The 19850-nt window shown below is 36.2% G+C and overlaps 1 protein-coding gene across 2 annotated transcripts in view; it reads left to right on the plus strand.

The window, feature by feature from the left end:
* Positions 1 to 19850, plus strand: part of AKAP9 (A-kinase anchoring protein 9) — a 177546-nt gene that overhangs the window by 111031 nt on the left and 46665 nt on the right. For both annotated transcript variants that reach the window (XM_030822060.1, XM_030822061.1), the window contains 3 exons: positions 8575 to 8807; positions 17067 to 17229; positions 18060 to 18272. In XM_030822060.1, the coding sequence (XP_030677920.1) occupies positions 8575 to 8807; positions 17067 to 17229; positions 18060 to 18272 (609 nt within the window). The remainder of the gene's footprint in view (positions 1 to 8574; positions 8808 to 17066; positions 17230 to 18059; positions 18273 to 19850) is intronic.

A 19850-nucleotide genomic window follows, 5' to 3' on the forward strand; every position in this document is an offset into this window, starting at 1 on the left:
GAACTCCTAACCTCGTGATCTGCCTGCCTCGGCCTCCCAAAGTGCTGGGATTACAGGCATGAGCCACCGTGCCCAGCTGATTTGACAACTGGGAGGTCAGTGTTGTCCTCTGAGAGAGCAGCTTTGGTACTGCAGGAATAGAATTCAAGGCTGGTAAACACAGGAGTCTCCATAGCATCTTCCCAGTCATTGTCTTGTTTGTTTTTCTAGACAAATAACATTACTAAAGTGTCTTGAAGCTGTCTCTTTTTGTCTGCTGGAACATCTCTCTCCTGCCTCTCTCTGATATTTTTTAACACAGGTTCTTTTGTTAGATTGTGATATACAGAGGCTTCAACTTTGTCTTCCTTCTCTCACTAAATATTACTCCTAGGACAAATGTATCTACTTCAGGGTTTCAACTCTCACCTTTCTACAAATAACTCCTAAGTCATTGCAGACCCAAAATTCCAACAGTTGACTCATTCATAAATGCTATTAACACTTAAGACTAATCATTTTTCATCCCTACTCTGTATACTTTTTCCTGATTTTTTAGTATTTTTCTTAATGATTTCTCTGTCACCCAAGAATTATCTCAGCTGGAAGCCCAGACTCATCTTATGCATATCTTCTTTCCTTGTCTTCTTCTACATTGTCTTCTCCAACCTGTGCTCTTTCTCAATTTTTTCTCCTTTAACTTAGCTCTACATTGCTACAATTTGCTTCCTGATTCACATATTTGATATTATCTTCTTATTCAAAATATGATTTACTCTTTCCATTTGTTTATAGCAAAACCCCTAAGGTTCCTATAAAGTTTATGACCATTTACAACTTGAATCCAGCTTACTTTCCAGCTACCTTCTTTTAGCTCTCTCACCTACCTCACCACTACTTCTCCATGTCCCTTTGCCCTAAAAAGCCTAGCGTTCCCGTCATATCACACTGTTCCTTTGCCTCACATTTCTGTACCCATGAGAAAGAAAATGTTACTAGAATGCATTTAATTTCTCACATAAAGATGCTATAAATTCCAAGATTATCTTGCACTTCTAAATATTTTCAAGGCATTCAATTTTGAGCACATGGAGTAATATAAATAAGTACCAGTGTAGCTGATGTGTTTTTTACTTTGGAGAATAAAAATACAAAGTGAAAGTTGTATTTACTGTTACCTTAAGAATTAGATAAACCTGTATATAATGGCAAACATTTAAAATCATGCCCTAAAATGCAGTTTTGGGCTCTACAGCCAGTGACTTACAAAGAGGACATGTTTAGTGAATATGGAATTGTGCTGAATTCAGATCTTGCGTCTGAAGCTGTATCTGATGTCATTACTACATAGATTAAGAAAACTCAATATGGCACCAGCTACTTTAGCAAGACAAGTTCTAATAAGTAGCTCGTATTTTGAGTGAATGTGTCAAACTGAATGCTTATTCCAAGCACTTGATACATGAAGATTTCCTCTGCTTTAATTGGTTAACTTTGTACAGTTACTGATAACAAATATGTACTACATGTAATAAAAGAATAGGTAATGCCTCTTCAGGAAACTTCACTGTTGAGTTGTAACATCTGCCACAAATGAGTATTTAATGGCAGTGGTGAACAGCCTGTGCTTTTATTACAGCCTAGAGAAAGTACTTGGAAAGCTTATCTTCTACCCATGCAAACTCATTTTTTTTTACATAAGAAATAAGAATAGTGTGGGTAATGTGGATAACAATGTCCAAAGTTAAATTAGACCTGCTCATCAGTCTAATCTTATCCCAGTATTCCTCTTAAAACAGTAGCAAGCAACAAAATGATCTCAGTTCCTTTTACTGTGTAGCCAGAGCAGATGATATTGCCCAGTGTTGGCCCAAAAGTTAGTCATCACCAGACAAATTCAAGCACTTATTTCTATCCTGTACTCCCAATGCAGGCTCAAAAGTCAGTCTGCTCCCAACAAATTCAAGCACTTATTTCTATCCCTCTGTACACTTGAAATGGCCTACTGCACAATGCCTTTCTTTTCTTGTGATTGTTTATGTGTTTCCTCATTACATTGTAAAGTCGTCGAGGATTGGAGCCAGATCTTGTCACCTATATGTCCCTATTACTTAGCAAACTACACATGGTGGGCATGTAGTAAATTTCTGTTGAAAGGTATCTTAGAAGTTTTTATCAAAGAAAAAAATACTGAATTGCCCAAATGATCAATTTCTGCAAATTCCTATAAGCATAACATTTCTCATTCATTTTTTTATTATTGTACTTTAAGTTTTAGGGTACATGTGCACAATGTGCAGGTTTGTTACGCATGTATCTATGTGCCATGTTGGTGTGCTGCAACCATTAACTCGTCATTTAGCATTAGGTGTATCTCCTAATGCTATCCCTCCCCCCTCTCCCCACCCCACAACAGTCCCCGGAGTGTGATGTTCCCCTTCCTGTGTCCGTGAGTTCTCATTGTTCAATTCCCATCTGTGAGTGAGAACATGCGGTGTTTGGTTTTTTGTCCTTGTGGTAGTTTACTGAGAATGATGATTTCCAGTGTCATCCATGTCCCTACAAAGGACATGAACTCATCATTTTTTATGGCTGCATAGTATTCCATGGTGTATATGTGCCACATTTTCTTAATCCAGTCTATCGTTGTTGGACATTTGGGTTGGTTCCAAGTCTTTGCTATTGTGAATAGTGCCACAATAAACATATGTGTGCACGTGTCTTTATAGCAGCATGATTTATAGTCCTTTGGGTATATACCCAGTAATGGGATGGCTGGGTCAAATGGTATTTCTAGTTCTAGATCCCTGAGGAATCGCCACACTGACTTCCACAATGGTTGAACTAGTTTACAGTCCCACCAACAGTGTAAAAGTGTTCCTATTTCTCCACATCCTCTCCAGCACCTGTTGTTTCCTGACTTTTTAATGTTGGCCATTATAACTGGTGTGAGATGGTATCTCATTGTGGTTTTGATTCGCATTTCTCTGATGGCCAGTGATGGTGAGCCTTTTTTCATATGTTTTTTGGCTGCATAAATGTCTTCTTTTGAGAACTGTCTGTTCATATCCTTCACCCACTTTTTGATGGGGTTGTTTTTTTCTTGTAAATTTGAGTTCATTGTAGATTCTGGATATTAGCCCTTTGACAGAGGAGTAGGTTGCAAAAATTTTCTCCCATTTTGTAGGTTGCCTGTTCACTCTGATGGTAGTTTCTTTTGCTGTGCAGAAGCTCTTTAGTTTAATTAGATCCCGTTCCTCAATTTTGGCTTTTGTTGCCATTGCTTTTGGTGTTTTAGACATGAGGTCCTTGCCCACGCCTATGTCCTGAATGGTAATGCCTAGGTTTTCTTCTAGGGTTTTAATGGTTTTAGATCTAACATGTAAGTCTTTAATCCATCTTGAATTAATTTTTGTATAAGGTGTAAGGAAGGGATCCAGTTTCAGCTTTCTACATATGGCTAGCCAGTTTTCCCAGCACCATTTATTAAATAGGGAATCCTTTCCCCATTGCTTGTTTTTGTCAGGTTTCTCAAAGATCAGTTAGTTGTCGATATGCGGCATTATTTCTGAGGGCTCTGTTTTGTTCCATTGATCTATGTCTGTGTTTTGGTACCAGTACCATGCTGTTTTGGTTACTGTAGCCCTTATAGTACAGTTTGAAGTCAGGTAGCATGATGCCTCCAGCTTTGTTCTTTTGGCTTAGGATTGACTTGGCGATGCGGGCTCTTTTTTGGTTCCATATGAACTTGCAAGTAGTTTTTTCCAATTCTGTGAAGAAAGTCATTGGTAGCTTGTTGGGGATGGCATTGAATCTATAAATTACCTTGGGCAGTATGGCCATTTTCACGATACTGATTCTTCCAACCCGTGAGCATGGAATGTTCTTCCATTTGTTTGTATCCTCTTTTATTTCATTGAGCAGTGGTTTGTAGTTCTCCTTGAAGAGGTCCTTCACATCCCTTGTAAGTTGGATTCCTAGGTATTTTATTCTCTTTGAAGCAATTGTGAATGGGAGTTCACTCATGATTTGGCTCTCTGTCTGTTACTGGTGTATAAGGATGCTTGTGATTTTTGCACATTTATTTTGTATCCTGAGACTTTGCTGAAGTTGCTTATCAGCTTAAGGAGATTTTGGGCTGAGACAATGGGGTTTTCTAGATATACAGCCATGTCATCTGCAAACAGAGACAATTTGACTTCCTCTTTTCCTAATTGAATACCCTTTATTTCTTTCTCCTGCCTGATTGCCCTGGCCAGAACTTGCAACACTGTGATGAATAGGAGTGGTGAGAGAGGGCATCCCTGTCTTGTGCCAGTTTTCGAAGGGAATGCTTCCAGCTTTTGCCCATTCAGTATGATACTGGCTGTGGGTTTGTCATAGATAGCTCTTATGATTTTGAGATACGTCCCATCAATACCTAATTTATTGAGAGTTTTTAGCATGAAGGGTTGTTGAATTTTGTCAAAGGCCTTTTCTGCATCTATGGAGATAATCATGTGGTTTTTGTCTTTGGTTCTGTTTATATGCTGGATTACATTTATTGATTTGCGTATGTTGAACCAGCCTTCCATCCCAGGGATGAAGCCCACTTGATCATGGTGGATAAGCTTTTGATGTGCTGCTGGATTCGGTTTGTCAGTATTTTATTGAGGATTTTTGCATCAATGTTCATCAAGGATATTGGTCTAAAATTCTCTTTTTTGGTTGTGTCTCTGTCCGGCTTTGGTATCAGGATGATGCTGACCTCATTAAATGAGTTAGGGAGGATTCCCTCTTTTTCTATTGATTGGAATAGTTTCAGAAGGAATGGTACCAGTTCCTCCTAGTACCTCTGGTAGAATTCGGCGGTGAATCCATCTCGTCCTGGACTCTTTTTGGTTGGTAAGCTATTACTTATTGCCGCAATTTCAGAACCTGTTATTGGTCTATTCAGAGATTCAACTTCTTCCTGGTTTAGTCTTGGGAGGGTGCATTTGTCGAGGAATTTATCCATTTCTTCTAGATTTTCTAGTTTATTTGCATAGAGGTGTTTGTAGTATTCTTTGATGGTAGATTGTATATCTGTGGGATTGGTGGTGATATCCCCTTTATCATTTTTTATTGCATCTATTTGATTCTTCTCTCTTTTCTTCTTTATTAGTCTTGCTAGTGGTCTATCAATTTTGTTGATCTTTTCAAAAAAAAACCAGCTCCTGGATTCATTAATTTTTTGAAGGGTTTTTTGTGTCTCTATTTCCTTCAGTTCTGCTCTGATTTTAGTTATTTCTTGCCTTCTGCTAGCTTTTGAATGTGTTTGCTCTTGCTCTTCTAGTTATTTTAATTGTGATGTTAGGGTGTCAATTTTGGATCTTTCCTGCTTTCTCTTGTGGGCATTTAGTGCTATAAATTTCCCTCTACACACTGCTTTGAATGTGTCCCAGAGATTCTGGTATGTTGTGTCTTTGTTCTCGTTGGTTTCAAAGAACATCTTTATTTCTGCCTTCATTTCGTTATGTACCCAGTAGTCATTCAGGAGCAGGTTGTTCAGTTTCCATGTAGTTGAGTGGTTTTGAGTGAGTTTCTTAATCCTGAATTCTAGTTTGATTGCACTGTGGTCTGAGAGACAGTTTGTTATAATTTCTGTTCTTTTCCATTTGCTGAGGAGAGCTTTACTTCCAACTATGTGGTCAATTTTGGAATAGGTGTGGTGTGGTGCTGAAAAAAATGTATATTGTGTTGATTTGGGGTGGAGAGTTCTGTAGATGTCTATTAGGTCCACTTGGTGCAGAGCTGAGTTCAATTCCTGGGTATCTTTGTTAATTTTCTGTCTCGTTGATCTGTCTAATGTTGACAGTGGGGTGTTAAAGTCTCCCATTATTATTGTGTGGGAGTCTAAGTCTCTCTGTAGGTCACTCAGGACTTGCTTTATGAATCTGGGTGCTCCTGTATTGGGTGCATATATATTTAGGATAGTTAGTTCTTCTTGTTGAATTGATCCCTTTACCATTATGTAATGGCCTTCTTTTTCTCTTTTGATCTTTGTTGGTTTAAAGTCTGTTTTATCACAGACTAGGATTGCAACCCCTGCCGTTTTTTGTTTTCCATTTGCTTGATAGATCTTCCTCCATCCTTTTATTTTGAGCCTATGTGTGTCTCTGCATGTGAGATGGGTTTCCTGAATACAGCACACTGATGGGTCTTGACTCTTTATCCAGTTTGCCAGTCTGTGTCTTTTAATTGGAGCATTTAGTCCATTTACATTTAAAGTTAATATTGTTATGTGTGAATTTGATGCTGTCATTATGATGTTAGCTGGTTATTTTGCTTGTTAGTTGATGCAGTTTCTTCCTAGCCTTGATGGTCTTTACAATTTGGCATGATTTTGCAGTAGCTGGTACCAGTTCTTCCTTTCCATGTTTAGTGCTTCCTTCAGGAGCTCTTTTACGGCAGGCCTGGTGGTGACAAAATCTCTCAGCATTTGCTTGTCTGTAAAGTATTTTATTTCTCCTTCACTTATGAAGCTTAGTTTGGCTGGATAAGAAATTCTGGGTTGAAAATTCTTTTCTTTAAGAATGTTGAATATTGGCCCCCACTCTCTTCTGGCTTGTAGAGTTTCTGCCAAGAGATCAGCTGTTAGTCTGATGGGCTTCCCTTTATGGGTAACCCGACCTTTCTCTCTGGCTGCTCTTAACATGTTTTCCTTCATTTTAACTTTGGTGAATCTGACAATTACGTGTCTTGGAGTTGCTCTTCTCGAGGAGTATCTTTGTGGCGTTCTCTGTATTTCCTGAATCTGAATGTTGGCCTGCCTTTCTAGGTTTGGGAAGGTCTCCTGGATAATATCCTGCAGAGTGTTTTCCACCTTGGTTCCATTCTCCCCGTACTTTCAGGTACACCAATCAGACGTAGATTTGGTCTTTTCACATAGTCCCATATTTCTTGGAGGCTTTGTTCGTTTCTTTTTATTCTTTTTTCTCTAAACTTCCCTTCTTGCTTCATTTCATTCATTTCATCTTCCATTGCTGATACCCTTTCTTCCAGTTGATCGCATTGGCTCCTGAGGCTTCTGCATTCTTCACGTAGTTCTCGATACTTGGCTTTCAGCTCCATCAGCTCCTTTAAGCACTTCTCTGTATTGGTTATTCTAGTTATACATTCATCTAATTCCTTTTCAAAGTTTTTAACTTCTTTGCCTTTGGCTTGAATTTCCTTCTGTAGCTCGGAGTAGTTTGATCGTCTGAAGCCTTCTTCTCTCAACTCGTCAAAGTCATTCTCCGTCCAGCTTTGTTCCGTTGCTGGTGAGGAACTGCGTTCCTTTGGAGGAGGAGAGGCGCTCTGCTTTTTAGAGTTTCCAGTTTTTCTGCTCTGTTTTTTCCCCATCTTTGTGGTTTTATCTCCCTTTGGTCTTTGATGATGGTGATGTACAGATGGGTTTTTGGTGTGGATGTCCTTTCTGTTTGTTAGTTTTCCTTCTAACAGACAGGACCCTCAGCTACAGGTCTGTTGGAGTTTGCTAGAGGTCCAGTCCAGACCGTATTTGCCTGGGTGTCAGCAGCGGTGGCTGCAGAACAGCGGATTTTCATGAACTGCAAGTGCTGCCGCCTGATCATTCCTCGGGAAGTTTTGTCTCAGAGGAGTACCTGGCCGTGTGAGATGTCACTCTGCCCCTCCTGGGGGTCGCCTCCCAGTTAGGTTGCTCGGGGGCCAGGGACCCACTGGAGGAGGCAGTCTGCCCGTTCTCAGCTCTACAGCTGCATGCTGGGAGAACCACTACTCTCTTCAAAGCTGTCAGACAGGGACATTTAAGCCTGCAGAGGTTACTGGTGTCTTTTTGTTTGTCTGTGCTCTGCCCCCAGAGGTGGAGCCTACAGAGGCAGGCAGGCCTCCTTGAGCTGTGGTGGGCTCCCCCCAGTTTGAGCTTCCCGGCTGCTTTGTTTACCTAAGCAAGCCTAGGCAATGGTGGGCGCCCCTCCCGCAGCCTCGCTGCCACCTTGCAGTTTAATCTCAGACTGCTGTGCTAGCGAGACTCTGTGGGTGTAGGACCCTCCAAGCCAGATGCGGGATATAATCTCCTGGTGTGCCGTTTTTTAAGCCCGTCGGAAAAGCACAGTATTTGGGTGGGAGTGACCCGATTTTCCAGGTGCCATCTGTCACCCCTTTCTTTGACTAGGAAAGGGAACTCCCTGACCCCTTGCGCTTCCGCTTCCTGAGTGAGGCAATGCCTCGCTCTGCTTTGGCTCACGCACGGTGCGCTGCACCCACTGTCCTGCGCCCACTGTCTGGCACTCCCTAGTGAGATGAACCCGGTACCTCAGATGGAAATGCAGAAATCACCCATCTTCTGCATCGCTCATGCTGGGAGCTGTAGACCGGAGCTGTTCCTATTCAGCCATCTTGGTTCCCCCCCTTCCCCCCCCGCCGTTTCTCATTCTTTTGCTTGGTTATTGAATAATATTATATCCTATATTTGCGTATTTTATTTGTTTGGTTGCAATATTGTTTTAAAATACCTTACAATTTCCTTGATTTCCAGTTTAGTTTGATGTTGTTTTATAACTTTAAAAAAATGTGATTATTATAATTACTTTATGCTTTAAAACACTGTTATTCTAGTTACAGATGAATCCATTCCCTCTTATTCTGGAAGTGATATGCCAAGAAATGACATTAACATGTGGTCAAAAGTAACTGAGGAAGGAACAGAGCTGTCACAACGACTCGTGAGGAGTGGTTTTGCTGGAACTGAAATAGACCCTGAAAATGAAGAACTTATGCTGAACATTAGCTCTCGACTACAAGCAGCAGTTGAAAAACTCCTAGAAGCCATAAGTGAAACTAGCAGTCAGGTAACCTCCTTATATTGCTAATATGTACTGAGTTTGAAGTACAATATACTATCCCACTCTCTTGACTGAGCTAATTTCAATATTTTCATGGATAGCCGTTTGGCATTTTCAAAGCTTGAATGCATATGCATCTTAATTATCCCTTTGGTTGTATGAAAGTTGTATAGTAGAAGTGATTCTATACTGAATTCCTACATGATCCTGCTTTTGTTTTGTTTTGGTTTTTGCTTATTTCGGGTATATTAGTATTTAATTTTGTGATTTGTACTTTCATATATGAAAACAACTGTTAATACTTTTTGTTTCTTAACTGCTATTAAGTACTTTTGACCTGGATCTCAGCCAGTGTTAATGCTGTTGCTACTACTTGATACCATTGTAAATTATGAGCAGTTTAGTTAATGCAACATAGTATTTGTCTTTTGATAAGCAACGTGAAAAATGTTAAATAAATCGGAGGTGGTCAGTGGTTCCAATAGGCTACTTGTTCTTAACAGGCTACTAGAGAGAAACTTCTCCAAAATTTGTTAATGCTGCCAATAGTCAAGCGTGTGGGCTCCCCCTGAAACATTCACTTCCCCAGGCCAAGACCACGGCTCATAGCAGCCGTCTGCTTATGTGACCAGGTAGTGAAGTACAGTAGGAGTCTGACCATGGCATTTTCCAGATTTTTCCCAATTTGTTGAATACTAAATCCACACTGTGTTATTTAGCTTCTTCTGTATTGTGGTAATTTAAATATCACTGAATGGGTCACAAAAGCTTTGTGTAGAGCAGTAACCCTACGCAGAGACTTCTCAAAGTGCAGCCCATAACCAGCAATATCAGCATCACCTGGTGATGTGTTCAATATATAAATTCTTAGGCCCCACCCAGACCTACTGAAATTGAGGGCCCAGCAACCTGTGTTTTTAATAAGTCCTTTATATGATTCTGGTTCACACTAAAGTTTGAGAACCACTAATCTGTGGATTATTAGTATAATGTTCACATTGTTCTCTGGCTTAATTTTGAAGCACTCTACTAACATCTTTTATATAAAATGTTAAACTAGTTGTTGGCATTAGGTATAAAAAGTTATAAAAATGGAGGTATTTCTTAAGTGAATAATATTTTTCAGCATTGGGAGTAGGTGTTTTTAAAAACTTTCTTTTAAATGAATTCAAATCTTCCATGGATAGATGTTTAAAGCCATTAGTTTCTTCAGAATAGTCTTATTAATTAATAACTAAAACTATCTTGAACCTGGATGAATATTTTTAACAGATTGACACAGAATAATGTGTAATATCTTTGTGAAATAACTTATATTCCACTTTCCTCTTCAACGTGTCATTGTTTGGTCCTACTTTATAATAGTATACTTCCCTTTAACCTTCATTTTTTTTTCACTTATTATAACAAAATGTAAAACAGCTGGGAGGCATGCTGTACTATCTTTGCGTTTTCATTGAAAGAGAAATTCAGGAAAATAGCTTTGTACAGGATACTCTGAGACCAGAGAAGAGAGCAGCATCTGACATATTAGAGTATGGTGGGGACCAAGTAAAGTTTACTATAGGACTTGATGCTTAAGATGCTTAAGATGAGTCATTCATGGGCAAAATTTTTGAATATCAGGGCACTGGACAAGTATCTGCCTTATAAGCTGATTGGGTGATTTCATAACCTCTATTATAGGAGTTATTTACTTTAGATATTTGATTTGAGGGGTAACTTGCCCAGTGGTATGTCCAAGTCCATATTATAATACATTTATTACAATGGTTTTACCTCTCTTTTGCTTCGACAGGCTATCGTACAATCAGGCCTGTGTTCACTTTATTGTTAGGTTCCTACTGGTTGGGATAGCTTTCATGATAGTATGAAAAAGAATGCTTAAGAGACTGTCATAAGGCCCTTAGAGAGGTAATCTCTTTAACAGAATCCTTATTCAGTAGGCTCTTTGTGGTTCTGCAGAAATGTTATCTTTGAGAGTATGGTTTCACAGATTCTAGACTCCTGGATCAGGTAGAAATCAAAACCATTCTCTTCTTTAGGAATGTTTTTCAGCAATTAAAGTTTTCCAGAATCCAGAAGTATTATTTAGAGCCATAGGAGGTTATTTACCAGAGATTCCCCTAGGCCTTGGAATAAATTAATGTAATTTATTCCCATGGAATTATTTTCACTGTAAGAAATTTTTATGGGCTTCCTAATACTTGTTTTTAAGAATTACAACATCAAAGCTACATGCTTCTATATTTTCTGAAAAAAAGGAATCTGAGGATGAAACAGTAGTGTAAGTTAAGATTTTGTTTTGTCATTGTTGTGTTTGAAATGTAACTGTAATCAAAACACTGAAACACATTTTGCCTTCAAGTATTGTCCCCAGTATGCTTAGCATTGGTCTAGGCTCTGTCAGGGTAATGTTTGCAGGTTATAGGCCCTCTGTGAAATAACTTCAAGAAATAGGTGAACAAATCAAAGTCCAAAAGAGAGCAACAAAAGTGTTTTACAGTTTGAAGAAATAATTTATGAAGAAAGGTGGTTAAATGGTTTGACATTATTTGATTTAAGTAAAGCTATTTTGTTTAGGAAACAACTCTATGCTGCAAATTAATAGCCTTCAAATATACATTAAAATCTTGATTATCTGAAACCTGGCGATAATAAGCTAGTCTGGGTAATTAAAAGTGTGTTCTTCTAAGTCATTTTATTATAACTATTTTTGATTGCAAGAAGTTTTATATGCTTTCTAAAATAGAAGGGGAAGCAAGATAGAATATAATTTGAATTATTCTAATTCAGTCACCTTTCTGAACATCAATTAATATATCATCAGTTAATATTACTGTTGTTACAAGGGCTGTATGCCACTATCCTGAATCATCTTTATTTAATACTGCTTTTTTGAGTCTTTTTTGCCCTAATTTTACTTTATTTTCTTTGTGTAAGCTTCTTACCTTGACCTGTGCTCCTAATATAACTACTTACTTACAGGTTTTTGTTTTACATGGATGGAAGCAAGTTTTACATGCTTCTGAAAATGGGTGAAACAATAGACAATAATTTCAATTATTTTAATTCATGGTCATCTTTCTGAACATGAATTAATATAATACTCCATCAGTTAATATACTGTTATGAGGGCTGTTTGCCCTATTCTGAATCATCTTAATCTGTTACTTTTTTGAGTCCATCTTTCTCCATAATTTTTCTCTCTTTGTAGTTAGTTCTTATCCTGACCTAAATGTTACTGTTTATAAAGGGCTATTTCTTCTTACAGATTTTGTTTTTGCTCCAAATAAGAGAAATTGGATATCAGATTATCAAAACAAACTGTAGTTTGCAGAGGGAGCAGGGAAAGAGTATTTTAAGAGCTATTTGATAGGCTAAGCATGAGTCCCCACAGTTCATAAAGCTGAGCATCCGGGATATTGACAACTTCTATCTGCCAAAGCCCCACTAAAGTCACATTTAGCTGCAGCAGTGATAAGATTAGGCCTCTATCTTGTATAGGTGTTTATTAGGGTTTCTTACACAACCCTCCAATTAATCTGTGAATGTGCTTTGTTAAGACACCTTCACAGACTAACTGGAGGGTTGCATAAGAAACCCTAATAAACAAAAAATTTTTATTGCCTAGTCCAGACTTGTAAGAGGCAACTGCCCCTCCACAGCTACAAGCCATCTCCCTGTAGATTCTGGCTTTCTGTAGAAAATGTCATTTTCTCTGCCCTAATTATTAGTCTACCTACTGTGAAATGGTTTGAGTACTGGTTTAAACAACTTTATAGTGTGAGTAGCTGTAGAATGGATTTGTGTTGGTATTACCTGCCTTCTTTAGTGTGGGTTTTTCCATTTAAATAAAGGCTTTGTGGATTTAGGATATTTACTTACTGGATAGAATAATACCAAAATGAGGGCTTTTTCCTTTCTTTAAAACAACTTTCATTATTGAAAACCCTTTAATATTAAAAAGTAAGTTGTTTATCTTCTAAAATTCTGAGTGGCTTATTTATTCACTATTGCCCAGGTTTCTGGAGCTACCCAGAAGGCTATTATATATAACTTGGGCTCTTAAAGTTTAGTCAGGGTTCATAAGATACCTTAAGTGGTATAGTTTTCAACTATTACATACAGTGTAGCTTTAAAAAGAATTTTTTCCTCAACATGTACTCCATAAACAATATGAAAATAGGTTATAACTGAAATGTCTATATTTAGTTTTAGTGGCTGCTTGAAAGATGAGTAATATTTCTAAGGAAACAGCAAAAGTAAGTTTTAATTTTCCAAAAATAATTATGGCTATTTTATATACTTGAATAACTTGTTACTAATGTGGACTCAAACATAATTAATTTCACATTTTTAAATTAAAGCAATTTTTTAATGGAATGGAAAAATACCAGCTTATCTTACAAACATTATAAACTTGTCTAAATGCCCTTTCAAAGCCCTGACGTGGAACTTGGATCCTGTCTGGCAGGCTTTTTTGTGGGCGTATTAATTCACATTCCACCTGTCAGTGTACCTATAGGTAAAGACATTAAACCACACCCTCTGTTCTGACCTTTTCCTCAGGGGACACTGACTAGAATCCTTTGGCTCAGCATGAGAGGCTATTTGAATAGCTCAGTTCAGAAGAGCTTTTCCTTTTGATTAGAGTGAAGCAGCAAGAGCAAGAGAAATAATGTTGCAACTGCATTTCTCAAGACTGCTACTATGGAGATTTCAAACTTGACCTTCCCTGCCAGGTTCTGCTTTGAAGGCTTACTTATTACTACAGACATCGTTGATATTAAAAGCAATTTTATTGCTCGTCTAATTAGATGTTTTTTATTCTTCTCTTCAAGGACTTAATTATGCTAGTTTAAAAGGTGTTTTTGTTTGTTTGCTTGCTTTTATTTTTGTTTTTTGATGGTTTTTGGTTGTTGTTTTGGTTTGGGTTTTTTTGAGGGGGGATCAAGATTGATAGAGACCTAAGTTTTTTTAGATTTGTAGTTTTTTTCCTGGACTTTCCCCCTCCTTTTATTGTGCAGTTATATGAATTAATTTTATAACATTTATTTGATAGTGCTAAAAAAGAAATTTTTATACTGCTATGGTAGATCTTGATAAACTAAAAAGAAATTTTTAATGTATTAGAAAACTGATAAAGCAAATTAGGAAGTTCAGCAGCTATATCTTCTGGGATGGATTCTTATAGCACCTATTTGGCAACTGTCAAACTCAGTGGCTCGTGGTTAGAAGAGCAAGATGAAGACATTTATGAGGTTGAATCTCGTGTGCCTTTACCACATCCTTTTCCTCTATGTGAACATTTGGATGAAAATAACTCAGTAATTGTTAATACTTCTATTTTCCATTTTATTCATAAAAGAAACGGGCATATATTAAAGCTTATTTCTAAAATTTCACTGCCTACCCCTCCTTATTCAGTAAGTATAAAAATATTCATTTAGTTAAACACTATAATGAGAAATTAAATTTTGAGTGCCTATATTAAGGCTAAATGGGACAGAACCATGTTTGATGTGTTACTACTCATTCATCCTAGATGTATTTAAGGGCTAAATTTGGTCTGAGTTCCAACTTGGCTATGTTTTCAATTACAGAAAGCAGAATGAGATAATATTACATTTCTCCAATGCCAGGCAAGTTGTTTAAAAAGATCCTGCTTTTCCTTAATATTCTTGCTTTTGTATGTTTATGATGCCAATCCTGAATAAAAATGGAATAATTATTATATTTGAGAGACTAGGTATTATGATACTTATAAAGCAGCTAAGTGAATTGTCATTGAGCAATTAGGAAATGTTTACAATCATATGATATATTGGCTGTTCCAGTTCAGGAAAAAAGGAAGCTTGGGTTCTAATTTTAATATTCTTAACAACCTAAGAAACTTACTTTTTGTTTTTAATATGCCTCGTAATCTTGTGGAACAAGACCGTTTTCTGCTTTTTATATGAAATATATTTTATAAACATTGTTAAGGATAAGTGTTTAGCATAAAGAGGCTTGAATATTTAGTATTTCAGGTTCACTACAAGTTATTCAGTATAACTAAAAGTTATTCAGCACTTTTTATGACTTTCATAGCTTTATCCTTTACTAGCTAATATTTAACAAGCCAGATGGTTTTCAGAATAGTTTTGTTACCTCTTCTGCAACTTTTAATTAAAGTGACAGAATATTAACTGATACTTTACATGTACTTTTAATGTAATAGGTTTCTTAAATACTTTGGAAATATTGAATATTAAATCTTATATACTTCATATTGTTATAGATATTAGGAATAAACATACTCTAACTGAGTGGAAGAAGATTCTTTAAATATTAAGTATTTAATGAACATTTATTTGAAGGGTGTCTCTTATCTCCCGATGAAGTGTGGATCTCATCTGCTATAAGAAATGAAATTTTTTTTTGCTAGATTTACTGTGTTTGATTGTTCCAACTTTTTCATTTTATTTTGTAAAACAAGTTTTTTTCTTGTGGTTTTATGATAAATATTTAAATGGATTATAAGGCTGGTTAAATCTTGTCAAGAAGTAGAACATAGAAGCAAAGACTTATTTAATTTACTTACCTAAAACAAGCATTTATTTTGTTGTAAATCCTTTGTTGTATCCTTATAGTAAATTTGACAAAGACAAAAAGAAAGCATATCCTTTTTAGTTATATGTATTTACTAGTCATTATGTAATGAACAGAAAAAAATGACAAATGTGTAAAAGCAATTGATATGTTTTTAAAATATGGATTGTGACTAAATTCCCATGTAGTTGTATATAAATTAGTTCATACTTTATTGTTATGTTTCTTTATAATAAAAATTAATGATATTAGTTATCCAGACTTAAAGGAAAAACGCTTGCCAGTTAAAAGTAAAAATATTTCTTTTGAGATAACAACATATTATCATGGGTATTTTAGGAAATAATTTATAATTTAAAATGTATGATTAATTTTCTATTATGAATCTTATACGTGTATTCATCTTAATTTCAAATAAGTTATAAGTGATATTTGAAATATCTTATTAAAACAAGAATAATCGCATACTGGATATTTTGGAAATTGATTTAGAGTAGCCATCAAAAGCTATAGTTACTCTAAAATCCATTTGCTATGACAAATACCGCTCAGATATGAAAAGCGGAAGTCTTTAACAATAAAGTATTCTTTAATATTATCATGATTTTGTAATACATTTTCAATATGTGACTATAAATTAGAAACCACTACATTTGATCATATTTTAAGCTTAAAATGTAATATCTTTTTAATGCACAAAGTACTTTATATATAAATTTACAAATTCTTATGACTTTACTGTGAGCCTGTTATTAATATATGTGATGATTTCTTCTTAAAATTTTTGGACTAAATACTAGAAACATTTGAGTTCAATTTTTTCCCATGTAATTGTTTCAGTAATAACAGATAAGCAGGTACTGAGAGTCAAAAGCTCAGAAAACTAAGGCAGAGACAGTACTTTTCTGCAGTTTCACACAGCTCATTTAGTAGCAGTGATCAAGAGAGCTTTGGCCTTAAGCTTCCTGTCATCTTAGAAAATTGTTTAAGAATGTAGTCAGTATGTGCTATTGGTAGTATTTTAAGGAATCTGTGTTTATGGTTAATGTCTCTGTATTCTGCGGTTTTGAAAATAAGCTGAATATTCATAGGAGCTTTAGGTGTTTCACAAATGGACAGAAATATAAAGTTTTTAGTTAAGAACATGGATTATAAATATAATTTCATTTTGTTGTGCTACTATCATTTTGTTAATTGATGCCATTATATTAATCATGTATTATTGGTCCCCCACAGTATACAGCAGATACTATAGGAGTCACAATCCATAAATACTAAATGTAAAAGAAAGTTTATCATAGACCGTATAGTTACATAAAATTCTTTGGCAAATACAATAAATGCCTGTGCTTCGTTAACTTTATATCTTCTTTTATATGATAAACTACACAGCCATTGATTTAAAGTGGTTTATATCCAAAAGAAGCATATTCTTTTGTTCAGTAAAGCTAGAATGCATCACTTTACGGAAAGTTGTGCACAGCCAATATACATGTCTCCTCTGATTTCTCCTACCTACTAATCTTAGCATGCACTGGCAATATCTAAATGACTACAATTCAGTAGTATATCTTTATTTTAAAATCCTTCTTTTTTCCAGCTTTAATGGGGAATGAAACTAGTATTTCCACACTTTATTTTCTTTTATGTATTGTTTCCCTCTTTGTTTAGCTTGAACATGCGAAAGTTACACAGACAGAGTTGATGCGTGAGTCATTTAGACAGAAACAAGAAGCAACAGAGTCCCTTAAGTGCCAAGAAGAACTTCGAGAGCGCCTTCATGAGGAGTCCAGGGCCAGAGAACAGCTAGCTGTGGAGCTCAGTAAGGCTGAGGGTGAGCAATTTGCCATTGACAACTAAGGGTAGAGAAATTTCAGTCTTAAAATAGAGATTTTTGATGCACAGCCAGGTTTGGAAGCCATCAATCCAATTTAGAATGACCATTAAAAAGTACTTGTGGTTTATCTTCAGAGTTCCTCCAAGCAATTTTTAAAACTATATATATATTTAATTATAAAAAGAATTTACAGAGTTACAGAAAATATTAATAATTTCAGAAAATACCAAAAAGGATGGTGGTGACTCGTTACCATAATCACACCATCTTAAGACAACCCTTGTAATTTAAAGATGAGGAAACTGAAGCTAAAAGATGTTATTAAATTGTTAAAGGGCACCAATACCATTAAATGGTGATTCCAGGCTTTGAATCTCTAAAGCCCTATGCTCCTTTTAATTCTCCTCTGCTGTTACGGGTGTTGGCCTTCTAAAATTACTTAAAATGTCAATCTTCTAATTTTCAAAATGTGATTCACTTCACAAGCATCTAATTTGTATTAAGCTTTTGAGAAACTTACTGTTTATATCTGTTTAATAAAGTGAGTTACACCTACACAATGTGGTACTTTGGTATGGCAAAGTATTAGAAAATTCAGAGAAATTTCATGTTTATGCACAATGGTAAACAAGGAAATGTCTGCATTGACCATACCCTATTAAAGGTTGATAGTTGCTGTGATGAGCAGCAAATTCATTCAAGACTTTTAATAGGTTGGAATGATGGAAAGTTTTGCTAACAGTACACCTTTTGTTGTTTATATTAAAACCTAGTGGTTGAATTTGAAATGAATAATAGTTCTATTTTCTGTTAATTTTGTATTATAGGTGTCATTGATGGCTATGCAGATGAAAAAACTCTTTTTGAAAGGCAAATTCAGGAAAAAACTGATACAATAGATCGTCTTGAGCAGGAGTTGTTATGTGCAAGTAACAGATTGCAAGAATTGGAGGCAGAGCAACAGCAGATCCAAGAAGAAAGAGAATTACTGTCCAGACAAAAGGAAGCTATGAAAGCAGAGGCAGGCCCAGTTGAACAACGTATGTATTTTCAGAATTTGTATGAAACAGTCCTCTAATTTTATTTGTATTCTTCAAAGGCTTAAGGTGGCTTTTTTCCTCTTTCAGTGCCATTATTCATATATTTTATAGAGAGATTTGAAAAATTATAAGAAAATCTGCCTTACAGATAAATGTCTTATTAGCCAATCATGTGGAATCAGGTTTTTTTTTTTCTTTTTCCTTAGGCAGATGTTAACAGGAAAAGATAGTTCTTCATTTATCCTCAAACTTCTGCTTCAAGAGAAAGCTGCAAATAATGAGGCAGGATATTTTAAAAATTGTGTAAGGTTTAGTTCTAATAGCAGAGAGGCAGCAAAAATGTATACTTGGATTAAATATCTAAAAGCACTGATCTGGCACTAGTAATGAGCAGGTGGAGGGGATTTTTGACTTGCAAGCAGAGTAGATTTAAAAAGGTCAGTGGCTGGTAGGCTGACATCTAGTTTAATGTAGTAGGAATTCAAATAATACTTAAATGTATAAGTAACCTTTCATTTTTCATTAAATAAGAAATTAAGTAATATCTTGAAGTGAAAGTTTGTTTAGCAGTAAATGTCAGTCCTTGTAACGATGGAACTTTAAATCCTGTTTACCATGTCCTCTCACTTTTATATTACACATGCAGTTGGATTTTTAAATATGCAATTTCACCAGTTTCATTTTATCAGTTTAGAAATACAGCATACGTTTTTGTAATATAGTTAAGTTTCTTCCGGCTGCTCAAATTAATTAAACAGGTTTAGTTTGGGATTTTTAATATGGAAAGTATATGCCATATATGCAAAATATTCAAAAAATACTGGAACTTCTCAAAATGTTACCAGTGGTAATCAGTGTCTTCAACTCTTGCTTTTGTTACATGTGTGTGCCTGTGCATTATCCCATTTTAGGAAGTAGAAGACATATAAATTATACTTTTGTTGTGTCTTTTTTTTGTTGTTTTTCTCTATTTCCCTAGGACTAGTAGATGCTGCAGTCGATGCAGCACCAGGAGCAGGTGTGTGTATGCAATTGCATGGCCAATGTTTCGGTGGTAGACTTTAAACTCCAAAATGTGGGTGACCTCTGGATTTTCAGCCAACTAACATCTCTAGTTTTGCAGTGTTGCTGTTGTTCCATACTTACAGTTTTTCTCTTTAACAACAACAAATAAACTTTTCTTACAATAAAAGTACAAATTTTCATTTGAAATTAACATCTGAGATTCATACTGACCATCATCTTATGATGTCGATTTTTGCATAGAGCTTAAAACCATTTTGATTTTTGTCTGTTTGTTTGTCTGTTTGTTTTTTGAGATGGAGTCTTGCTCAGTCGCCCAGGCTAGAGTGTAGTGGTGTGATCTCGGCTCACTGCAACCTCCGCCTCCTGGGTTCAAGCGATTCTTCCACCTCAGCCTCCTGAGTAACTGAGACTACAGGCGGGAGCCACCATGCCTGGCTAATTTTTTGTACTTTTAGTAGAGACGGGGTTTCACCATGTTGGCCAGGCTGGTCTCAATCTCCTGGCCTCGGGTGATCCGCCCACTTCTGCCTCCCAAAGTGCTGGGATTACAGG

The sequence above is a fragment of the Nomascus leucogenys genome, chromosome 11 (genome assembly GCF_006542625.1).
Source record: "Nomascus leucogenys isolate Asia chromosome 11, Asia_NLE_v1, whole genome shotgun sequence".
NCBI lineage: Eukaryota > Metazoa > Chordata > Mammalia > Primates > Hylobatidae > Nomascus > Nomascus leucogenys.